Source organism: Schistocerca serialis, chromosome 12 (genome assembly GCF_023864345.2).
Source record: "Schistocerca serialis cubense isolate TAMUIC-IGC-003099 chromosome 12, iqSchSeri2.2, whole genome shotgun sequence".
Classification (NCBI taxonomy): Eukaryota; Metazoa; Arthropoda; class Insecta; order Orthoptera; family Acrididae; genus Schistocerca; species Schistocerca serialis.
Window position 1 is genome coordinate 1,194,870 of NC_064649.1, and position 25,198 is coordinate 1,220,067.

General features: G+C 44.5%; 1 protein-coding gene and 1 non-coding gene across 7 annotated transcripts in view; one reads left to right on the forward strand and one right to left on the reverse strand.

Moving 5' to 3' along the window:
- The window catches only part of LOC126428418 (programmed cell death 6-interacting protein), a 184,410-nt gene that overhangs the window by 48,338 nt on the left and 110,874 nt on the right, over nucleotides 1-25,198 (forward strand). For all 6 annotated transcript variants that reach the window (XM_050090342.1, XM_050090343.1, XM_050090345.1 and 3 more), the window contains exons 7-8: nucleotides 8,166-8,388; nucleotides 16,762-16,885. In XM_050090342.1, the coding sequence (XP_049946299.1) occupies nucleotides 8,166-8,388; nucleotides 16,762-16,885 (347 nt within the window). The remainder of the gene's footprint in view (nucleotides 1-8,165; nucleotides 8,389-16,761; nucleotides 16,886-25,198) is intronic.
- Nucleotides 16,490-16,564, reverse strand: Trnat-ugu (transfer RNA threonine (anticodon UGU)). Its single transcript has one exon. It is a non-coding gene; the product is annotated as a tRNA-Thr (tRNA).

A 25,198-nucleotide genomic window follows, 5' to 3' on the forward strand; every position in this document is an offset into this window, starting at 1 on the left:
AAGATCTGAAGACTGTAAATTAGTTTTAACGAACCTGGTTATCTATGATGAACTTTTTTATAGCAATCTCAGTTAAGTACTTCTTCTCTTAAGCAATTTGTAGTAACATCTACATCTACATCTATACTCCGCGAGCCACCTTACGGTGTGTGGCGGAGGGTACTTATTGTACCACTATCTGATCCCCCCTTCCCTGTTCCATTCACGAATTGTGCGTGGGAAGAACGACTGCTTGTAAGTCTCCGTATTTGCTCTAATTTCTCGGATCTTTTCGTTGTGATCATTACGCGAGATATATGTGGGCGGTAGTAATATGTTGCCCATCTCTTCCCGGAATGTGCTCTCTCGTAATTTCGATAATAAACCTCTCCGTATTGCGTAACGCCTTTCTTGAAGTGTCCGCCACTGGAGCTTGTTCAGCATCTCCGTAACGCTCTCGCACTGACTAAATGTCCCCATGACGAATCGCGCTGCTTTTCGCTGGATCATGTCTATCTCTTCTATTAATCCAACCTGGTAAGGGTCCCATACTGATGAGCAATACTCAAGAATCGGACGAACAAGCGTTTTGTAAGCTACTTCTTTCGTCGATGAGTAACATTTTCTTAGAATTCTTCCTATGAATCTCAACCTGGCGCCTGCTTTTCCCACTATTTGTTTTATGTGATCATTCCACTTCAGATCGCTCCGGATAGTAACTCCTAAGTATTTTACGGTCGTTACCGCTTCCAATGATTTACCACCTATGGAATAATCGTACTGGAATGGATTTCTGCCCCTATGTATGCGCATTATATTACATTTATCTACGTTTAGGGAAAGCTGCCAGCTGTCGCACCATGCATTAATCCTCTGCAGGTCCTCCTGGAGTACGTACGAGTCTTCTGATGTTGCTACTTTCTTGTAGACAACCGTGTCATCCGCAAATAGCCTCACGGAGCTACCGATGTTGTCAACTAAGTCATTTATGTATATTGTAAACAATAAAGGTCCTATCACGCTTCCCTGCGGTACTCCCGAAATTACCTCTACATCTGCAGATTTTGAACCGTTAAGAATGACATGTTGTGTTCTTTCTTCTAGGAAATCCTGAATCCAATCACAAACCTGGTCCGATATTCCGTAAGCTCGTATTTTTTTCACTAAACGTAAGTGCGGAACCGTATCAAATGCCTTCCTGAAGTCCAGGAATACGGCATGAATCTGCTCGCCAGTGTCTACGGCACTGTGAATTTCTTGGGCAAATAGGGCGAGCTGAGTTTCACATGATCTCTGTTTGCGGAATCCATGTTGGTTATGATGAAGGAGATTTGTATTATCTAAGAACGTCATAATACGAGAACACAAAACATGTTCCATTATTCTACAACAGATTGACGTAAGCGAAATAGGCCTATAATAATTCGCATCTGATTTATGACCCTTCTTGAAAATGGGAACGACCTGCGCTTTCTTCCAGTCGCTAGGTACTTTACGTTCTTCCAGCGATCTACGATAAATTGCTGATAGAAAGGGGGCAAGTTCTTTAGCATAATCACTGTAGAATCTTAAGGGTATCTCGTCTGGTCCGGATGCTTTTCCGCTACTAAGTGATAGCAGTTGTTTTTCAATTCCGATATCGTTTATTTCAATATTTTCCATTTTGGCGTCCGTGCGACGGCTGAAGTCAGGGACCGTGCTACGATTTTCCGCAGTGAAACAGTTTCAGAACACTAAATTCAGTATTTCTGCCTTTCTTCGGTCGTCCTCTGTTTCGGTGCCATCGTGGTCAACGAGAGACTGAATAGGGGATTTAGATCCACTTACCGATTTTACATATAATCGTTGGAAATCTTTGCACGAATGTGCTTGTGTCATAAGAAAGGCGAACGCACCCACACAGAGTTAGGGAAACACATAAAGGTCAGCAAACGACACTCCAGAGTGACACACTGTGCCCTAACTTGCAGAAGGGGGTTTGCAAATTTGACCTTTTGCTCGACGGTGGAGACGAACTCTGTCAGATAAGGTAATTTCGTGCTCGGTGTACGTCACTTCGTGACAAAAATCGGCTACTCGGGCTACCGCACACCGTATTCTTTCTCGGCATCTCACCGACAGTAGAGATTTGGCAGCGGTAGCCACAGAGTGGGGCAGTGGGCGGCCGCGGGAACCGGGAGACTCCGGGTCGGGAACTCGCTGCGAAGTGTGGCGCAGCGGCTTTACCTGCCGATCCCGTCTGTCGGGCCGGCGGTGTCCTAGTCTCGGTCGGCAGTTGTCATTTATTGCCACCCGTACTTTAGTACTCTACCTCTGTCGACTTTGGAGTGGTCGTGCGATTAGTGTAGACACGAGACTCGATCGGAAGAAATTTTGACTCTCTCGTTCTGAAATTTTGGCGCCTCGTTGTCGGTCAAACTGTAAGTACTGGACTCGGGTTCCCTCTCGAAACTAAAGCAAAATGGGAGGTGTTGCCAGTCAAGTTTGATGCAGAGAGAAACAGTAAAGCATATTGTGACAGGTAGTTCAGCTTCTGCAGTGCTGTCTGTCAGCATAGTACTATATACGGTCGGTAATGTGTACGTAAGTTCTGTAGCAAACTTGAGAAGGGAAGGTTTGTTGAGAGGTGCACTCTGATGGCAGTAATCCAGTGTAATCATTCTTCCACAGCTATAAAACTCAGAGATATTTAACTTTCGTGTTATTCTTCATTGTTTCTTAATTGTAGTTTATAAATGTGCAAATTTTATGGGAGTCACGAGTCAGCCATACAAACTGATGCATCTTTTTTATGTTTAATGTAGGTTGTTATATTTCCGTTGAGAGCCCATTAGGAGACAGATGACAGACTTTATCTGCAAGTTCTCTTTAATGTTGATGTATCATTATGTAGTGTTGTTGCATTTTGCATTTCATTATATGGTTACTGTACAGCCTTCATAAATTTTTGCTATTGAATAGAAATAAGTTTGTGCGTAACTATCTCTATTTGACAGATATTTGGCTTTTTTTTCCAGGCGTCGCTGTTAGTAGTATTTAGTAGATGCTAACCACTGTAAGAAAATATCTCGTTAAATATTCTTCATTTTTATTACAGTTGGCACACTGAAAAATCATTACTAAGTACGATCTGGCACTGCGGGGCAAAACGCGCCGATTCCTTTTGACGACAGTCGCTCGTTTGTAATTTGTTTTTCCAGGAAATGTGCAAATTTTTTTTGACAATAGCCCTTCATTTTTTGAGGACTGTGAAGCATTCTGAATGGTGGCTGGATGGAGTTTTCATCCTTATTGTCCATTACACATACAGGGAATTCCAAAAGATGGTACTCCAATCAATCTGTCTTCTGGATAACAATAGTACGAAAAGGAAACCTGTCACTAACCGTACAGCAGAGATGACGAGTCACAGATAGGCACAAAAAAGGAGACTGACGGTAGGCTTTCCCGGCGTAAACTGTTGAAGGTTTCTCGGGTCTCCAGCTGGGCGTTAGCACTGATATATCGTGATGTTTCAGGAAGTGTCACACTACCCGTTTTCTGGTGAAGTTCAGAAGGTGGCTAGTATGACATTTACCGAAACGTTGCGATAGATTGACGCTACCACACAGATGGAGACCCGAGAAAATTTTGTTGACAAAAAAAGACTGTCACAAGTAAAGCTTTAAGCCTGTGTTCACGTTTTTATGCATACCGTTTACTCATTCTCAAAGCTCTGCATTTATAAACTAGTGAAAACGCCAAGTAAATTATTTGATAGCTGTTTTTTGCACACCAAGCAGTTACTGTTCGCTTGATAATATATAGAAAATGCTTTAATTAATCATTTTTTAATGTGAATTGCCATTCACTAAAGTAGATGCAGGTTCCATATTGCTGCATCAAACTGAAGTGGTTAATAAAAAAAAAAAAATGGGAGAAGAGAGACCGTGAAAAAGGGAAAGAATGAAAAGCAAATCGGACTTTGTATTACAGAAAAGCTATCGGACTTCGTTATTCGGAAAAGCTATTGTTGGGGTGGTCCTTGTGGCGTTTTTGAGCAAAAGTTAAACCAATTTTCACTACAAAAGTTATTGAAAAGAAACAGAGAATAACACAATGTAACTGACAGGGGGAAGTGGCGTGACGAGAGATCATCCTTTACCAGAATAACTTATCTTCTTTCGGGCGGCGTCCACGTCTTCAAAAATCTCCTTCATTTCAGCGTGAAAAAATCTGCTCCGAAATCTTGTAATAGTCCAGGGATCACTAATTTATACCAATTAAAATCATCTTGATACTGTATGCAATTTAATTCACTTTGCTACTTCCATCCACCGAATTTCTTAATAACTTCCACAATGTCTACACATTACAATCAGATCAAGATTAGCCATTAAGTTTTTACGTCAGCATCCGATCACGCCTGCCTTAAGCTACCGCTATCAAGAGACAATTGAAACGGAAAAAAAAACAAAAAAGTTAACAATTTTAGTAGTTTCTCTGCCGTCGAGCGCTCATACCGCTGCGACGTGACATTTTTTATCTGAGGGAACGAGTGTAGCGCGGCGAAATTCAAAGCCCCGCTACATCGCCCCCTCGACAGTCACGCTAAAACATTTAGTGTGGCAGGCCAGCAAACAATAGAATAGATATACCTAAATGTCTATTATACATATTTTCCCAGGAAACGCCACGTGCATACTTACAGGATTATCTTTGCCAATACTTGGTTTCTAAATCTATATACTACATACACTTGTTACAGTTTTGATCCTTTTTAGACAATTAATATATATATGTTTACATAGTGTGTGTGTGAGCAAGCTGCTCACCAGCGCAGTTAATGTTGTGCGCTTCCAGCAATCGTTGGCTTCCCAATGCATCTCTGGCAGCACGTAGTCTTTGCGCATGCGCAGTAGCATCACTGAATTTCGCGTGCGGCAGTTTCAAAATCGCTGTGTTATGACAGTCTTCAACAGTATTCGCTCTCACATAGTGTTCATTACAAGTTGTTATTCCAGTATAAATGGCGTGTTAAGTTCGGTGACACCATAAGATTGAGCGTGTGCGTGATCTGAAGCAACATCCATGTCTTCTGTTACGACACAACACTCCAGGTCCTTGTGCGTTTTCATGACTATTGTTCCCGGGGCATATAAGGTCGACTTAGTTTTTAGCCTCCACATCGCCTACGACAGGTGCTGAGTTTATTGTCTCCAAGCATCTGAAGGCCGGCCAGGAACAACGGCGTCGATGTTCGTAAAGGTAGGTGTTTCACCACATTGTTTACACTTGCCAACAAACGTTCATTTGCAACCTGAAAATCCTCATTATCGTCGAAGTAAATTGCAGTTTATATCGATTTACAAACAGTTATTTGGTTTATGCACCATAAGTTTCACAAACAACACAAAATTCGTCGTTTATAACGTTCACAGTTTAACACAGTTTGCAACACTTTTTGCCACATTTACATTTTAACAGTTCACTTTGTCCAAGCATGTTTACATCGTTAATTATGAAAGCTTACATTTCGTGGTCACGTTTCAAAATATGTTGACAATATGCAAAGTTTTAACACATATACAAATACATATAAATTTACAAGAATATACACGTGAAATATTTACACTAAAAAAAAAATTATACTAAGTCCCATTGGCTTTCTTTTATTGGGGTTTATGGTCATTTTGATTTTCTTTATTAAGGTTTTGACGTGCCAAGGGATATAAGACTTAATGTTTAAAGCACGGGCTTTCCTTCATTTATTATTTCTCTTTTTTTTTTTATTCCATATCTTGGCTAGTGGTTGACCAGGCTTGTAATGCCATACTCAGTTTTCTTCATGTCTTTTTATTCATACCTGAAAGTTTACTGTCACACAATATATTATTACATTCCATAAACAAACAATACCCAGCTGCAGGAGGTGGTAGGATAATGGAGAAAGAAAGAAAAATAGAATGGAAGAAACTATTCACTACCTAAAAACTACCTAATCCTACAGCTAATACATTAAAAAAAAACGGATAGAAAACAAAAAAAGTGTTACCATTTTAGTATTTTCTCTGCCGTCGAGCGCTCATACCGCTGCGACGGGATATTTTTTATCTGAGGGAACGAGTGTAGCGCGGCGAAATTTAAAGCCCCGCTACAAAACTACTCCATATTGTGCCAAGTACATACAACTTTGTCAGCTGCTGCTAGTAACTTGCAGCGGAATGAATAGCGAGAGATAAACAAAAATATTAAAGTGCCATTTTGGTGTAGGGTTTTACTCTATTGTGTATGTTCTGAGTTTGGAATAGCTACACAAGGTGTAAAAAAGAATCATCCGATTTAAAAAAAAAAAAAACGTAACTGTTACTTATTTGAGATATTTGCGTGATCGACGCACTGTCAGAAAGAGCAAACTCGAGAGTTATACGTGGTACGTCGAAAAGAATGATCAGATTTTTAAAAAAGTCGTAGCAATTGTGTTATCTGAGGTAAGTTATAAAGTACATTTTTCTTTACCGAGAATGCTATTACGGGAAGTACGTATCTCGGTGTGCTTTAGGACTTTCTTTTCCCACAGCTGGGAGACTGATTCTAACGACAACTTATACTGACAGGATGGGGCACTGCCACACTGGCATCCGCAAGTGCGGCACTTTTTAAATCGGAGGATTGCCGAGCGGTGGATCGGTCACGCCGAATCGAACGGTTGATCCTTACATTACTGACCTACGAGGTCACCGGGAATGACTGTATGTGGTTATTTACGAATGAACTGAGACATTGCATAACAGCAACTGTGGAAACTGTATCTCAGGACGCGCTTACGGCATTGTGGGCACAATTTGAATACTGCATTGACATATGCCGTGCATCTCGAGGGGGTATATTGAACACCTACGAAAAGGTATGAAAAGAAACTTTTTGAGTTTCCCGTTCATCAAAAACAAAATTTATTATAAATATTTATTAGTTTCAGAAATATAGATGTGCCAAATCGAATGATTCTTTTTGACACACACTGTATTTTGACTACCAGCCTGTGCCATATTGGCGGCTTCAGTGTGTATTCAGTCTCTCGACCGACCTTTGAAGTGTTAAAGTGGCTCGAGTTTCGGGTCGTAACTGAGTCAGTAACTCAACTATTGATCTGTCACCCCGATGTACTTCGTGATAACTATATCTCGATTATTCTGTTACGGTCACATTTCCACAGTTTTGTGAAGTTGTAGACTCGCTGTGCAGTGCCGCTCCTTGTACCGTGCGACTCCGTCTCCTCCAGCAGAGGGTCGAGGGCCGTAACGGCGCACACGTCCGTGTCACCTCGCTACAAAATGTGTAACTGCACTTTACGGAACTATTCTGTATTTTTGTACCTCCATCCTTGTTTTAGACGGTTGCAGGCACTTCAGATGTTCAGTACAGAATGAAAATTCAAACACCTGCAGCCATCTCCTTTGCATTTAATTTGACGAGCGAATTGACAGTGTTACGTTAACCGGACAACTGCGGACACCGGTTATTTAGTATCGGCTCTCGTGATGACCGCACTTGAAATTGGATCCCTCCCAATTTACCTTGGTCAAGGGGCCTAAAAATGGTGAAATGGGAAACCAAAACTGGAGACCTAAATAAACAGAATGCGAGAGAGATGTCCGCCAGTTTTTTAGTTTTCATTTCGTATCTTCTATATTTGGTCAGTCTAGGTAACATTTACAATATCGTGTGCACAGATCTCTTATCAGAACGACATATCCGACGTGAATCTCGGAACGGGACAGGAGAGAACGTTCCTCTTCGGCTTCTTCCACCTATTCCTCGTCGTCAGTGCAGACAGTTCCTCTCGTCCTCTACATTCCAAAATACGGTCAAGTCGTGACGCCAGAGTGTAAGCGACCCCCCTCGCGGCACGTGGAGGAGATCGGACTGTGTCGCGCCTTGGCGGTGTCCCATGCTCGTGTGTGGGAGCTCTCTGTGTGCTCCTCTGATGACCTCCACAGTGACAGAAAATCGAACTTCGAACTCCTTCCTCACCTCCTGTCCCTTCCCCCTCCCCATTATCCCGGGGCGAGATTGTCGTTCTCAGAGCTCAAAAATAAAAACAAATTGTTCACATTCACGACCGAGGCTCCCTCTCGTGAAACGGGAGGTCGCAGCCGAGGTACGGTAGTGCCTGCACGGTACCGAATTTGACGGTGTTTCCGCAGCACGCGCACGAGCTGCTGAAGGCGGCGCAGCAGCGCTCCGGGCGCCCGAGCTTCTTCCAGGACTTCGTGACCAAGGTGCAGCGCAACCTGGCCGAGGCCCGCAAGGACAACGACTTCATCTACCACGAGCGTATCCCCGATCCCAAGACGCTGCCACCCGTCGGCAAGGCGGTCCTCGCCAAGCCCTCCGCCCTGCCCGACAGGCTGAGCTCCGGCTTTAAAGGTGAGTCTTTTCAGCAGCTGCAGGGGCAACAGTCAGTCTTTTCAGCAGCTGCAGGGGCAACAGTCAGTCTTTTCAGCAGCTCCAGGGGCAACAGTCAGTCTTTTCAGCAGCTGCAGGGGCAACAGTCTTTTCAGCAGCTACAGGGGCAACAGTCAGTCTTTTCAGCAGCTGCAGGGGCAACAGTCAGTCTTTTCAGCAGCTGCAGGGGCAACAGTCAGTCTTTTCAGCAGCTGCAGGGGCAACAGTCAGTCTTTTCAGCAGCTGCAGGGGAACAGTCAGTCTTTTCAGCAGCTGCAGGGGCAACAGTCAGTCTTTTCAGCAGCTGCAGGGGCAACAGTCAGTCTTTTCAGCAGCTGCAGGGGAACAGTCAGTCTTTTCAGCAGCTGCAGGGGCAACAGTCAGTCTTTTCAGCAGCTGCAGGGGCAACAGTCAGTCTTTTCAGCAGCTGCAGGGGCAACAGTCAGTCTTTTCAGCAGCTGCAGGGGCAACAGTCAGTCTTTTCAGCAGCTGCAGGGGCAACAGTCAGTCTTTTCAGCAGCTGCAGGGGCAACAGTCAGTCTTTTCAGCAGCTGCAGGGGCAACAGTCAGTCTTTTCAGCAGCTGCAGGGGCAACAGTCAAGTCTTTTCAGCAGCTGCAGGGCCAACAGTCTTTTCAGCAGCTGCAGGGGCAACAGTCAGTCTTTTCAGCAGCTGCAGGGGCAACAGTCAGTCTTTTCAGCAGCTGCAGGGGCAACAGTCAGTCTTTTCAGCAGCTGCAGGGGCAACAGTCAGTCTTTTCAGCAGCTGCAGGGGCAACAGTCAGTCTTTTCAGCAGCTGCAGGGGCAACAGTCAGTCTTTTCAGCAGCTGCAGGGGCAACAGTCAGTCTTTTCAGCAGCTCCAGGGGCAACAGTCAGTCTTTTCAGCAGCTGCAGGGGCAACAGTCAGTCTTTTCAGCAGCTGCAGGGGCAACAGTCAGTCTTTTCAGCAGCTGCAGGGGCAACAGTCTTTTCAGCAGCTGCAGGGGCAACAGTCTTTTCAGCAGCTGCAGGGGCAACAGTCTTTTCAGCAGCTGCAGGGGCAACAGTCTTTTCAGCAGCTGCAGGGGCAACAGTCGTTTCAGCAGCTGCAGGGGCAACAGTCTTTTCAGCAGCAGCAGGGGCAACAGTCTTTTCAGCAGCTGCAGGGGCAACAGTCAGTCTTTTCAGCAGCTGCAGGGGCAACAGTCTTTTCAGCAGCTGCAGGGGCAACAGTCGGTCTTTTCAGCAGCTGCAGGGGCAACAGTCGGTCTTTTCAGCAGCTGCAGGGGCAACAGTCGGTCTTTTCAGCAGCTGCAGGGGCAACAGTCGGTCTTTTCAGCAGCTGCAGGGGCAACAGTCGGTCTTTTCAGCAGCTGCAGGGGCAACAGTCGGTCTTTTCAGCAGCTGCAGGGGCAACAGTCGGTCTTTTCAGCAGCTGCAGGGGCAACAGTCGGTCTTTTCAGCAGCTGCAGGGGCAACAGTCGGTCTTTTCAGCAGCTGCAGGGGCAACAGTCGGTCTTTTCAGCAGCTGCAGGGGCAACAGTCGGTCTTTTCAGCAGCTGCAGGGGCAACAGTCGGTCTTTTCAGCAGCTGCAGGGGCAACAGTCGGTCTTTTCAGCAGCTGCAGGGGCAACAGTCGGTCTTTTCAGCAGCTGCAGGGGCAACAGTCGGTCTTTTCAGCAGCTGCAGGGGCAACAGTCGGTCTTTTCAGCAGCTGCAGGGGCAACAGTCGGTCTTTTCAGCAGCTGCAGGGGCAACAGTCGGTCTTTTCAGCAGCTGCAGGGGCAACAGTCGGTCTTTTCAGCAGCTGCAGGGGCAACAGTCGGTCTTTTCAGCAGCTGCAGGGGCAACAGTCGGTCTTTTCAGCAGCTGCAGGGGCAACAGTCGGTCTTTTCAGCAGCTGCAGGGGCAACAGTCGGTCTTTTCAGCAGCTGCAGGGGCAACAGTCGGTCTTTTCAGCAGCTGCAGGGGCAACAGTCGGTCTTTTCAGCAGCTGCAGGGGCAACAGTCGGTCTTTTCAGCAGCTGCAGGGGCAACAGTCGGTCTTTTCAGCAGCTGCAGGGGCAACAGTCGGTCTTTTCAGCAGCTGCAGGGGCAACAGTCGGTCTTTTCAGCAGCTGCAGGGGCAACAGTCGGTCTTTTCAGCAGCTGCAGGGGCAACAGTCGGTCTTTTCAGCAGCTGCAGGGGCAACAGTCGGTCTTTTCAGCAGCTGCAGGGGCAACAGTCGGTCTTTTCAGCAGCTGCAGGGGCAACAGTCGGTCTTTTCAGCAGCTGCAGGGGCAACAGTCGGTCTTTTCAGCAGCTGCAGGGGCAACAGTCGGTCTTTTCAGCAGCTGCAGGGGCAACAGTCGGTCTTTTCAGCAGCTGCAGGGGCAACAGTCGGTCTTTTCAGCAGCTGCAGGGGCAACAGTCGGTCTTTTCAGCAGCTGCAGGGGCAACAGTCGGTCTTTTCAGCAGCTGCAGGGGCAACAGTCGGTCTTTTCAGCAGCTGCAGGGGCAACAGTCGGTCTTTTCAGCAGCTGCAGGGGCAACAGTCGGTCTTTTCAGCAGCTGCAGGGGCAACAGTCGGTCTTTTCAGCAGCTGCAGGGGCAACAGTCGGTCTTTTCAGCAGCTGCAGGGGCAACAGTCGGTCTTTTCAGCAGCTGCAGGGGCAACAGTCGGTCTTTTCAGCAGCTCCAGGGGCAACAGTCGGTCTTTTCAGCAGCTCCAGGGGCAACAGTCGGTCTTTTCAGCAGCTCCAGGGGCAACAGTCGGTCTTTTCAGCAGCTCCAGGGGCAACAGCCTGGATGATTGACTGATGTGGCCTTGTAAACCTAACCAAAACGGCCTTGCTGTGCTGGTACTGCAAACGGCTGAACGCAAGGGGAAACTACAGCTGTAATTTTTCCCGAGGGCATGCAGCTTTACTGTAAGTTTAAATGATGACGACGTCCTCTTGAGTAAAATATTCCAGAAGTAAAATAATCCCCCATTTGGATCTACGGGCGGGGACTACTCAGGAGGACATCGTCATCGGCAGAACGAAAACTGGCGTTCTGCGAATCGGAGTGTGGAATGTCAGATCACTTAATCGGGCAGGTAGGTTAGAAAATTTAAAAAGGGAAATGGATAGGTTAAAGTTAGATATAGTGGGAATTAGTGAACTTCCGTGGCAGGAGGAACAAGAGATCTGGTCAGGTGTATACAGGGTTATAAATACAAAATCAAATAGGCGTAATGCAGGAGTAGGTTTAATAATGAATAAAAAAAATAGGAGTGCAAGTAAGCTACTACAAAAAGCATAGTGAACGTATTATTGTGGCCAAGATAGACACGAAGCCCACACCTACTACTGTAGTACAAGTTTATATGCCAACTAGCTCTGATTATTCAGGTAGTGAAGGGAGACGAAAATTTAAGTCATGGGTGACTGGAATTCAAGAGTAGGAAAAGGGAGAGAAGGAAACATAGTAGGTGAATATGAATTGGGGGTAAGAAGTGAAAGAGGAAGCCGCCTGGTAGAATTTTGCACAGAGCATAACTTAATCATAGCTAACACTTGGTTCAAGAATCGTGAAAGGAGGTTGTATACATGGAAGAAACCTGGTGATACTAAAAGGTATCAGATAGATCATAGAATGGTAAGACAGAGATTTAGGAACCAGGTTTGAAGTTGTAAGACATTTCAAGGGGCAGATGTGGACTCTGACCACAATCTATTGGTTATGAACTGTAGATTAAAACTGAAGAAACTGCAAAAAGGTGGGAATTTAAGGAGATGGGACCTGGATAAACTGAAAGAACCAGAGGTTGTAGAGTGTTTCAGGGAGAGCATTAGGGAACAATTGACAGGAATGAGGGAAAGAGATACAGTAGAAGTAAAATTCTATGTACTGACTTGGCAGAAAATCCTAAGAAATTTTGGTCTTGTGTCAAAGCGGTAGGTGGATCAAAACAAAATGTCCAGACACTCTGTGACCAAAATGGTACTGAAACAGAGGATGACAGACTAAAGGCCGAAATACCAAATGTCTTTTTCCAAAGCTGTTTCACAGAGGAAGACTGCACTGTAGTTCCTTCTCTAGATTGTCGCACAGATGACAAAATGGTAGGTATCGAAATAGACGACAGAGGGATAGAGAAACAATTAAAATCGCTCAAAAGACGAAAGGCCGCTGGACCTGATGGAATACCAGTTCGATTTTACACAGAGTACGCGAAGGAACTTGCCTCCCTTCTTGCAGCGGTGTACCGTAGGTCTCTAGAAGAGCGTAGCGTTCCAAAGGATTGGAAAAGGGCACAGGTCATCCCCGTTATCAAGAAGGCACATGTCATTTCCCTTTTTTTTTCCCAAGAAGGGACGTCGAACAGATGTGCAGAACTATAGACCTATATCTCTAACATCGATCAGTTGTAGAATTTTGGAGCGTGTATTATGTTGGAATATAATGACTTTTCTGGAGACTAGAAATCTACTCTGTAGGAATCAGCATGGGTTTCGAGAAAGACGATTGTGTGAAACCCAGCTCATGCTATTCGTCCACGAGACTCGGAGGGCCATAGACACACGTTCCCATATAGATGCCGTGTTTGTTAACTTCTGCAAGGCGCTCGATACAGTACCCCACAGTCGTTTAATGAAGAAAGTAAGAGCATATGGACTATAAGACCAATTGTGTGATTGGATTGAAGAGTTCCTAGATAACAGAACGCAGTATGTCATTCTCAATGGAGAGAAGTCTTCTGGAGTAAGAGTGATTTCAGGTGTGCCGCAGGGGAGTGTCGTAGGACCGTTGCTATTCACAATATACATAAATGACCTTGTGGATGACATCAGAAGTTCACTGAGGCTTTTAGCTTGGTATATTGAGAGGTTGTAACAATGAAAAATTGTACTGACATGCAGGAGGATCTGCAACGAATTGACGCATTGTGCAGGGAATTCCAATTGAATCTCAATGTAGACACGTGTAATGTGGTGCGAATACATAGAAAGAAAGATCCTTTATCATTTAGCTACAATATAGCAGGTCAGCAACTGGAAGCAGTTGATTCCATAAATTATCTGGGAGTAGGCATTAGGAGTGATTTAAAACGGAATGATCATATAAAGTTGATTGTCGGTAAAGCAGATGCCAGACTGAGATTCATTGGAAGAATCCTAAGGAAATGCAATCCGAAAACAAAGGAAGTAAGTTATGGTACACTTGTTAGCCCACTGCTTAAATATTGCCCACCAGTGTGGGATCTGTATCAGATAGGGTTGATAGAAGAGACAGAAAAGATCCAACGCAGAGCAGCGCACTTCGTTACAGGATCATTTAGTAATCACAAAAGTGTTACGGAGATGACAGATAAACTCCAGTGGAAGACTCTGCAGGAGAGACGCTCAGTAGCTCGGTACGGGCTTTTGTTGAAGTTTCGAGAACATACCTTCACCGAGGAGTCGAGCAGTACATTGCTCCCTCCTACGTATATTTTGCGAAGAGACCATGAGGATGAAATCAGAGAGATTAGAGCCCACACAGAGGCATACCGACCATCTTTCTTTACACAAACAATACGAGACTGGAATGGAAAGGAGAACTGATAGAGGTACTTAAGGTACCCTCCGCCACACACTGTCAGGTGGCTTGTGGAGTATGGATGTAGATGTAGAAGAAGAATGGGTAGCTGTGAGGGAAGAAATAGTGAAGGCAGCAGAGGATCAAGTAAGTAAAAAGACAAGGGCTAGTAGAAGTCCTTGGATAACCGAAGAAATCTTCAATTTAATTGATGAAAGGAGAAAATACAAAAATGCAGTAAATGAAGCAGGCAAAAAGGAATACAAATGTCTCAAAAATGAGATCAACAGGAAGTGCAAAATATCTAAGCAGGGATGGCTAGAGGACAAATGTAAGGATGTAGAGGCTTATCTCACCAGGGGTAAGATAGATACTGCCTACAGGGTAATTAAAGATGCCTTTGGAGAAAAGAGAGCCACTTGTATGAATATCAAGAGCTCAGATGGAAACCCAGTGCTAAGCAAAGAAGGGAAAGCAGAAACGTGGAAGGAGTATATAGAGGGTCTATACAAGAGCGATGTACTTGAGGACAATATTATGGAAATGGAAGAGGATGTAGATGAAGATGAAATGGGAGATACGATACTGGGTGAAGAGTTTGACAGAGCACTGAAAGACCCGACCTGAAACAAGGCCCCAGGAGTAGACAACATTCCATTAGAACTACTGACGGCCTTGGGAGAGCCAGTCCTGACAAAACTCTACCATCTGGTGAGTAAGATGTATGAGACAGGCGAAATACCCTCAGATATCAAGAATAATATAATAATTCCAATCCCAAAGAAAGCAGGTGTTGACAGATATGAAAATTGCCGAACTATCAGTTTAATAAGTCACGGCTGCAAAATACTAACGCGAATTCCTTACAGGCAAATGGAAAAACTTGTTGAAGCCGACCTTGGGGCAAGATCAGTTTGTATTCTGTAGCAATGTTGCAACAAGTGAGGCAATACTGACCCTACAACTTACCTTAGAAAATAGATTAAGGAAAGGCAAACCTACGTTTCTAGCACTTGTAGACTTCAGAAATCTTTTGACATTGTTGACTGGAATACTCTCTATCAAATTCTGAAGGTGGCAGGGGTAAAATACAGGGAGCGAAAGGCTATTTACAATTTGTACAGGAACCAGATGGCAGTTATAAGAGTCGAGGGGCATGAAAGGGAAGCAGTGGTTTGGAAGGGAGTGAGACAGGGTTGTAGCCTCTCCCCAATGTTATTCAATCTGTATATTGAGCAAGCAGTAGAGAACAAAAGAAAAACTCGGAGTAGGAATTAAAATCCGTGGAGAAGAAATAAAAACTTTGAGGTTCGCCGATGACATTGTAATTCTGTCAGACACAGCAAAGGACTTGGAAGAGCAGTTGAACGGAATGGACAGTGTCTTGAAAGGAGGATATAAGATGAAATAACTGATGATGGTCGAAGTAGAGGGGATATAAAATGTAGACTGGCAATGGCAAGAAAAGCGTTTCTGAAGAATAGAAATTTGTTAACATTGAGTATAGATTTAAGTGTCAGGAAGTCGTTTCTGAAAGTATTTGTATGGAGTGTAGCCATGTATGGAAGTGAAACATGGATGATAAATAGTTTGGACAAGAAGAGAATAGAAGCTTTTGAAATGTGGTGCTACAGAAGAATGTTGAAGATTAGATGGGTAGATCACATAACTAATGAGGAGGTATTGAATAGAATTGGGGAGAAGAGCAGCTTATGGCACAACTTGACTAGAAGAAGGGACCAGTTGGTAGGACATGTTCTGAGGCATCAAGGGATCACCAATTTGGTATTGGAGGGCAGCATGGAGGGTAAAAATCGTAGAGGGAGACCAAGAGATGAATACACTAAGCAGATTCAGAACGATGTAGGCAGCAGTAAGTACTGGGAGATGAAGAAGCTTGCACAGTATAGAGTAGCATGGAGAGCTGCATCAAACCAGTCTCAGGACTGAAGACAACAACAACAACAACAACAACAACAACAACAACAACAGGAGGAGGAGGAATGAAAGTGACGGCAGTTGGTCAGGCACAAAAGGATGTGAATGGTTTAAAGTTATTTCCATCAACTATTTGTACGTGTGAGAAAGTAGAACCGTGTTGGGTACAGCGCAGTGGAGGCTGAGATGTATGGTTGGCACACAGTCTGCAGACTCCATTCTCACGGTTAATTTACTTACATTCCACTGCCCGAATTAGTATGTCTAGTTTCAAGTTATTTTTATCTAAAAAAATTCCCAGAAAAGCATGTTTAGTCAGTTATGCTGTTTCAGGTAAATGCAGTATCTTCATATTGAGGAACTAGGAATACAGTAGAGAGTAAATTGGCCATTCAATCTTCTCCTGCTTTATGTTGCCACACATCTAACTGTCCCAAATAACCCCAATAAGGAATTGTGTAACTTATGAGCTAAATATGTGTACTTATAGGCTTAATGGTTACGGGTGTTTGTATATCGCATAAAATCCTAAATGAAACCAATGTGAAATGATAATTAAATAGATACCCTAGCTGCAAGCAGGCGTTGATACACTTCATTGGGGACATGTTGAAAATGTGTGCCCCGACCGGGACTCGAACCCGGGATCTCCTGCTTACATGGCAGACGCTCTATCCATCTGAGCCACCGCGGACACAGAGGATAGTGCATCTGCAGGGACTTACTCCTTGCACGCTCCCCGTGAAGTGTATCGACGCCTGCTTGCAGCTAGGGTGTCTATTTATCATTTCATTTCTAGCAACGCTGCATGATCATCCACGGTAACTGTTCTTTCGGGAACAGATACTACCGTCACATATAGTGAAACCAATGTATCGGTTTCGGTTTGCAGACTTGTTTGCCGAATTGGTGCCCATCGCCGTTCACCAGGCACTGGCTGCGTACGACGTCAGGAAGGCCGAAATCGTCAACTCCGAAGTGACGAAGCTGCGGGAGTCGACACAGTTCCTCAACAGGTAGGCCCGCGGCGAGTGAGCGCCCGCTTTGTAAATGTTTGTCTGCACGTTGAAGTGAGCGGGTCGATGTCAGTTGTGCGGTTCGTCGGTATTGTATCTCGGCCATCGGACACCCAGTTTCAGTCGGAGTGTCACAGCTGAGGTATGCTAGCTCGAAGCTCGTGGCAATCTCTCTCTCTCTCTCTCTCTCTCTCTCTCTCTCTCTCTCTCTCTCTCTCTCTCTCTCTCTCTGAGTAAGTTAGTAGCTAATTGCAAAAATTAATCCGGTCTTTTTCCTCATAATTTTGAGCATTCTAGAAACTTTAGCCATGAGGTGTGCAGTTTTGGTCACTCAAACTAACCAAAACAAGTCTGAGTTATATAGCTTCTTTGTGTGTGCGTTGTGGGGGGTGGGGGCGGAGAGAATGTCTCACCTTACATTTTAACTACAACTTTGACTGTAATTCTTCTGCTAATTGTTGTTTGTAAATCAAATCTCTCTTTGTGATTCTGTAATGAATTAAAGAGACCCTGTTTTTCAGTGTAAGCAACAACATGAAGAAATAAAGAAGCTGATGGAAGAAGAGGGTGTGCATCATACTGGGAAAAAGAGTTCACAGTAGACATTTTGATGCCTACATACATATACGTATATGTTCTTGTTTTTGTACCAATAAAATATCCCACTTTTACTTGTAACATGTAGACTAGTTAATATCCAGCCTATTGTTGTTGCAGATCTAGAATATAGTGGTGTTTTCAGTTGAACACACAAAGCTTTTTGTATAAAAGTTTACAGAATTAGGTCGAAAAATGAGATATTCTTGTTTCTCTGGCAGCATAGTTGAGTGTGTAAAGCAGCGAAAACAAATCAAAATATTGCTCGATGAAGAAACTGGTGGTGGTGGTGGTGGTGGTGGTGGTGGTGGTGGTGGTGGTGGCAGCAGCAGCTTATGTGCACTGCTCGGTACAATTTTTACTGTCAACATTTCTTTTTATTATATTGTGAAAGAGAGCACCGACTAAACAAAAATGTAATACCTAAATGTGATTTGAGACTTTCTCGGCGTATTCCATTCGTGAAATCTTCTCGGGTGATCAGCCGAGTAAAGGCGTCGTCTTCTCGCAACGTTTCGAAGGGTTTCGTACCCATCATCTTCAAGCGAAGTGTCGAGATGCTGTGTTGCGCGGTCCTATAAAGGCTCCTGGACCAGTGACTGATTCCGGGCGCCGACCAATCAGGTACCTGCGGAATCGGCCGCCGCGCCAGTGGTGGAGGGTTCGCGGCGCGGACCGGGCGTCGAGTCCCTGCCGGTTCCTAATACGTCTGTGGCCGCTACCGTCTTCGTGCCGGAGCGTTCTCTTATAATTTTAGTTATTGCGGGATTCCAAGCTGTACTAAGTTGGAAACCAGTGTCTCGATTGATCAGGTTGCTGTTCAACCAAATTTCTACAGCCTCTTTGAAAACTGAATCCCAAAATCCTTTAGCGTCACACAGCTTCTTCGTACCCTCAAAGAGGAAGGTGTGTCCTTCGTTAAGGCTATGTTCCGCTACCGCCGATTTTTCTGTCTGACCAAGGCGTACATTTCTAATGTGTTCCGAGCGCCTCTGCGTGATGCAGCGCTGCGTTTGTCCGATGTATTTCGTACCACATTCACATTCAATACTGTATACGCCCGGAGTCTGCAGTCCTAGGTGGTCTTTGACTGAGCCAAGTATGTCCTTAATTTTACTTGGGGCATGAAAAATTGTCTTGATGTTGTGTTTCTCCAGAATGCGGGCAATCTTGGCTGTTGGCAGTCCCGCGTATGGTAGAAATGCCAGGCATCTGGTCTCATCTTCTTCTTCTGGTGTGTCTACCTTCCTGCTCTTGTGTAGGGCGCGCGAGATTTGCGTCTCATTATAACCGTTGCTGCGGAAGGTCTTCCTTAGGTGTTGTAACTCTGCAGGTAGGCTGTCATCATCACAGATAGACTTGGCCCTGTGCACAAGTGTGTTAAGCACTGAGTTGCGTTGTGCTGGGTGGTGGCAACTCTGTGCATGAAGGTATAAATCCGTATGTGTCTTCTTCCTATACACAGCGTGACCCAAGGTGCCATCAGGGTGCCTCTTGATTAGAATGTCAAGGAAGGGCAAGCTTCCGTTTTCTCCACCTCCATGGTGAATTGTATGTTGCTGTGTATGCTGTTGAGATGTCGCAGGAAGTCTTGCAGGTTCTCTCTGCCATGTGGCCACACGACAAAAGTGTCATCCACATATCTGTAGAAGGCTTTAGGTTTCAATGGGGCGGTGTCCAGGGCTATGTCTTCAAAGTGCTCCATGTAAAGATTAGCGATGCCTGGAGCTAAGGGGGACCCCATGGCTACACCATCCACTTGTTCATAAAATTTGCCTCCACACTTGAAGTAGGTGTTTGTTAACACATGCCAGAACAGCTTTATTGTGTCCTCACTAAAGCGTGTTTCGAGCAGCGCTAGGGAGTCTTCCAGCGGTACTCGTGTGAAGAGTGAGGTGACGTCAAAGCTGACAAGAAGGTCTTCTTTATCCAGGCGAAAGCCTTGTAGTACCTTCACAAACTCCGCCGAGTTCTTGACATGGTGCTCACAGTGACCCACGATCGGTTTGAGCAGTTGTGCTAGGTACTTGGCTAAACCATATGTCGGTGAGTTGATGGTGCTCACTATGGGTCGCAATGGAACTCCGTCTTTGTGGATCTTAGGGAGCCCATATAGCCGTGGTGGTGCCGGTGCTCTGGGGTACAGCTTCCTGATGACGTCCTTTTCCAGTCCAGAGTCATTGAGCAAGGCGATGGTCTTGCGAGTCACAGAAGCTGTCGTGTCCTTGTCCAGTTGCTTGTAGGCAGTATCTTGTAGCAGTGAGTTTATCTTCTGCCAATAATCTTCTTTCCTCAGTATCACCGTGGCATTGCCTTTGTCAGCAGCTAGAACGACAGTGTCCTCATCCTCACGTAGGGCCTTAAGAGCCTTCCATTCAGCAGACGTTATGTTGTTCTTGGGCATTTTTGCCTTCTCCAGGACCCTGCACGTCTCTCTCCTAACTTCCTCAGCTGCCTCCGTAGGGAGGCCGCGCACGGCTTGCTCGATGCTGCTGATAATATCTCGCTTAGGCTGTGTGACGCTAAAGGATTTTGGGATTCAGTTTTCAAAGAGGCTGTAGAAATTTGGTTGAACAGCAACCTGATCAATCGAGACACTGGTTTCCAACTTAGTACAGCTTGGAATCCCGCAATAATTAAAATTAGAAGAGAATGCTCCGGCACGAAGACGGTAGCGGCCACAGACGTATTAGGAACCGGCAGGGACTCGACGCCCGGTCCGCGCCGCGAACCCTCCACCACTGGCGCGGCGGCCGATTCCGCAGGTACCTGATTGGTCGGCGCCCGGAATCAGTCACTGGTCCAGGAGCCTTTATAAGGACCGCGCAACACAGCATCTCGACACTTCGCTTGAAGATGATGGGTACGAAACCCTTCGAAACGTTGCGAGAAGACGACGCCTTTACTCGGCTGATCACCCGAGAAGATTTCACGAATGTAATACCTGTTTGCAGGTGACATTCATAACTTTGCATGCAGTGAATCAGTGACTTCAAATAAATAGCCTGTACAAAGAATGTGACAGAAAAACACAATAACATGTCCCAAAAGTGCCTATCACACACTGTTATCCTAAATGAGGACTTCTCATTGTTCCTTTTGTGAGATCCAAACTAAAATATATTTGCCTAAACCAGGATCAGTATCACATTAACACACCTCGGAAAATGCTGGAAATTGTGTGATACGTCTGTTAAGTAGTTTGTATATTCCTGACGATAAACCAGTCGTGTACGAGATACGTTTAGTACGCAGGTATTCGTCGTCAGTTTGTCACGAAAAACTTTTCGCTTACTGAAGGCTCTCTGAAGTGTGTAGGAATTGGTGACTAATATCTGCTAATTATGTGCAAAATCTTTCTCTATTAATGTAACAATTAACACCGAACATTACACATCCTTCAGCGTTTTGCAGTTCTGCGGTCCGCTACATTTCCGGCGAGGAGACAAATTCGAGCTTATCCGTAGATTATTTGTGAGTGGAAGGAGGAGGGATTTGCATAGTACCAATTCAGATATAGGTCTAGTTGTGATCTCTCATTATTGTGATCCCAGGAAGAATAGAAAGGAATTATTCTTCAATTTGGGAGGCGTTTGGCCCAATCGCAGTAATGATACTGTATTAATGATGTTAAAATCTGACTGCATTAAAACTGACAAGTGTTTTAAGAACAAGCTTCCATCTCCAGACACTGCGTCACGAGGGTCAGAATATCTCAGATCGGCCCGTAGAAAATCCGTACTGCGGTCACACCGCAGCGTACAGTGCTTCCTGCCCGAGCGGCCGACTCCTAGCGGCAGACCTCGATGTGTCGCCGGTAGCTCGTAAGTGGACCGTTTTGGCAGAAGAATCCAGCTGGCGTGCCTCTGTGGCTGTGCGACTGTGGACGGTCAGGTCGTGGATGTACGCGTGCAGTGTAGGTGGCATAGCCCAAAAATTTTACTTACTTTTTTGAATAGATGTGTGCTCTTATTCGTCGAGATATTCCGAGTCTTGTGATCGAGTGTGTCTGAAGATGGAAGATCGTTCTTCACAGATGTTTGATATGATCAGGTTTTAATGTGATTAACATTATTGATATAGTTTGCCACAATTATTCTTTTAAATTCTTAAATAACAGCTGAGACCTCACTTCCCTGAAGCTACGGACAGAATTAAAGAAGTTATTTCCCTTACGTTTCGTTACGTGTAGAGACCCCATTTGGAAAGCGCAGAGTTCAAATGGGTGTTAGAATAAAAAATCTCTGGCTGGTGACGTACAGTCTGAAAATATTCAGTACAGTAGCATCCTTTCTTTTCAGGATAGGTATATTTTTGTCACATCACCAGAATTCCCCTATTATTTCGAGTACAGGTATTAAAAACATTTAGAGTAAATAGGCATCGAGCACTGTAGGGTTAGGATAATACGTACGATGGGGTAGTGGCAGCCCCTCGCCTAATAAGCAGGCTGATGTGTGGCGCAGACACGAGTGACAAAAGTCTGTTTACCAGCTTTTGAGCTCTGGCTCTTTCGGTAGTAGAAAGTACAGGAAAACAGCAGCTCGATAGCTAGTGAATGCGGTTCTGTCTCGTCTGTGGTTGTGCACCGCACATTTCACTCTGTAGGTGAGTAGCATTTTCCTTATTATCTGCATTGTTCCATCGGGGAACTTCCGTTCTGATACTGTTGTTGTTGTTGTTGTTGTTGTTGTTGTTGTCTTCAGTCCAGGGACTGGTTTGATGCAGCTCCCCATGCTACTCTATCCTGTGCAAGCTTCTTCATCTCCCAGTACCTACTGCAACCTACATCCTTCTGAATCTGCTTAGTGTATTCATCTCTTGGTCTCCCTCTACGATTTTTACCCTCCACGCTGCCCTCCAATACTAAATTGGTGATCCCTTGATGCCTTAGAACATGTCCTACCAACCGATCCCTTCTTCTGGTCAAGTTGTGCCACAAACTTCTCTTCTCCCCAATCCTATTCAATACCTCCTCATTAGTTACGTGATCTACCCACCTAATCTTCAACACTCTTCTGTAGCACCACATTTCAAAAGCTTCTATTCTCTTCTTGTCCAAACTATTTATCGTCCATGTTTCACTTCCATACATGGCTGCACTCCATACAAATACTTTCAGAAACGTCTTCCTGACACTTAAATCTATACTCCATGTTAACAATTTCTCTTCTTTAGAAACGCTTTCCTTGCCATTGCCTGCCTACATTTTATATCCTCTCTACTTCGACCATCATCAGTTATTTTGCTGCCGAAATAGCAAACCTCCTTTACAACTTTGTGTCCCATTTCCTAATCTAATTCCCTCAGCATCACCTGACTTAATTCGACTACATTCCATTATCCTCGTTTTGCTTTTGTTGATGTTCATCTTATACCCTCCTTTCAAGACACTGTCCATTCTGTTCAACTGCTCTTCCAGGTCCTTTGCTGTCTCTGACAGAATTACAATGTCATCGGCGAACCTCAATGTTTTTATTTCTTCTCCATGGATTTTAATACCTACTCCGAATTTTTCTTTTATTTCCTTTACTGCTTGCTCAATATAGAGATTGAATAACATCGGGGAGAGGCTACAACCCTGTCTTACTCCCTTCCCAACCACTGCTTCCCTTTCATGTCCCTCAACTCTTATAACTGCCATCTGGTTTCTGTACAAGTTGTAAATAGCCTTTCGCTCCCTGTATTTTACCCCTGCCACCTTTAGAATTTGAAAGAGAGTATTCCAGTCAACATTGTCAAAAGCTTTCTCTAAGTCTACAAATGCTAGAAACGTAGGTTTGCCTTTCCTTAATCTTTCTTCTAAGATAAGTCGTAAGGTCAGTATTGTCTCACGTGTTCCAGTGTTTCTACGGAATCCAAACTGATCTTCCCCGAGGTCGGCTTCTACTAGTTTTTCCATTCGTCTGTAAAGAATTCGTGTTAGTACTTTGCAGCTGTGGCTTATTAAACTGATTGTTCGGTAATTTTCACATCTGTCAACACCTGCTTTCTTTGGGATTGGAATTATTATATTCTTCTTGAAGTCTGAGGGTATTTCGCCTGTTTCATACTTCTTGCTCACCAGATGGTAGAGTTTTGTCAGGGCTGGTTCTCCCAAGGCCGTCAGTAGTTCCAATGGAATGTTGTCTACTCCCGGGGCCTTGTTTCGACTCAGGTCTTTCAGTGCTCTGTCAAACTCTTCACGCAGTATCGTATCTCCCATTTCATCTTCATCTACATCCTCTTCCATTTCCATAATATTGTCCTCAAGTACATCGCTCTTGTATAGACCCTCTATATACTCCTTCCACCTTTCTGCTTTCCCTTCTTTGCTTAGAACTGGGTTTCCATCTGAGCTCTTGATGTTCATACAAGTGGTTCTCTTATCTCCAAAGGTTTCTTTAATTTTCCTGTAGGCAGTATCTATCTTACCCCTAGTGAGATAAGCCTCTACATCCTTACATTTGTCCCCTAGCCATCCCTGCTTCGCCGTTTTGCACTTCCTGTCGATCTCATTTTTGAGACGTTTGTATTCCTTTTTGCCTGCTTCATTTACTGCATTTTTATATTTTCTCCTTTCATCAATTAAATGCAATATTTCTTCTGTTACCCAAGGATTTCTACTAGCCCTCGTCTTTTTACCTACTTGATCCTCTGCTGCCTTCACTACTTCATCCCTCAAAGCTACCCATTATTCTTCTACTGTATTTCTTTCCCCCATTCCTGTCAATTGTTCCCTTATGCTCTCCCTGAAACTATGTACAACCTCTGGTTCTGTCAGTTTATCCAGGTTCCATCTCCTTAAGTTCCCACCGTTTTGCAGTTTCTCAAGTTTTAATCTACAGGTCATAACCAATAGATTGTTGTCAGAGTCCACATCTGCCCCTGGAAATGTATTACAATTTAAAACCTGGTTCCTAAATCTCTGTCTTACCATTATATAATCTATCTGATACCTTTTAGTATCTCCAGGGTTCTTCCATGTATACAACCTTCTTTCATTATTCTTAAACCAAGTGTTAGCTACGTTTAAGTTGTGCTCTGTGCAAAATTCTACCAGGCGGCTTCCTCTTTCATTTCTTTCCCCCAATCCATATTCACCTACTATGTTTCCTTCTCTCCCTTTTCCTACTACCGAATTCAAGTCACCCATGACTATTAAATTTTCGTCACCCTTCACTATCTGAATAATTTCTTTTATTTCATCATACATTTCTTCAATTTCTTCGTCATCTGCAGAGCTAGTTGGCATATAAACTCGTACCATTGTAGTAGGTGTGGGCTTCGTATCTATCTTGGCCACAATAATGCGTTCACTATGCTGTTTGTAGTAGCTTACCCGCATTCCTATTTTTTTATTCATTATTAAACCTACTCCTGCATTACCCCCGTTTCATTTTGTATTTATAACCCTGTATTCACCTGACCAGAAGTCTTGTTCCTCCTGCCACCTAACTTCACTAATTCCCACTATATCTAACTTTAACCTATCCATTTCCCTTTTTAAATTTTCTAACCTACCTGCCCGATTAAGTGATCTGACATTCCACGCTCCAATCCATAGAATGCCAGTTTTCTTTCTCCTGATTACGACATCCTCTTGAGTAGTCCCCGCCCGGAGATCCGAATGGGGGACTATTTTACCTCCAGAATATTTTACCCAAGAGGATGCCATCATCATTTAATCATACAGTAAAGCTGCATGCCCTCGGGAAAAATTACGGCCGTAGTTTC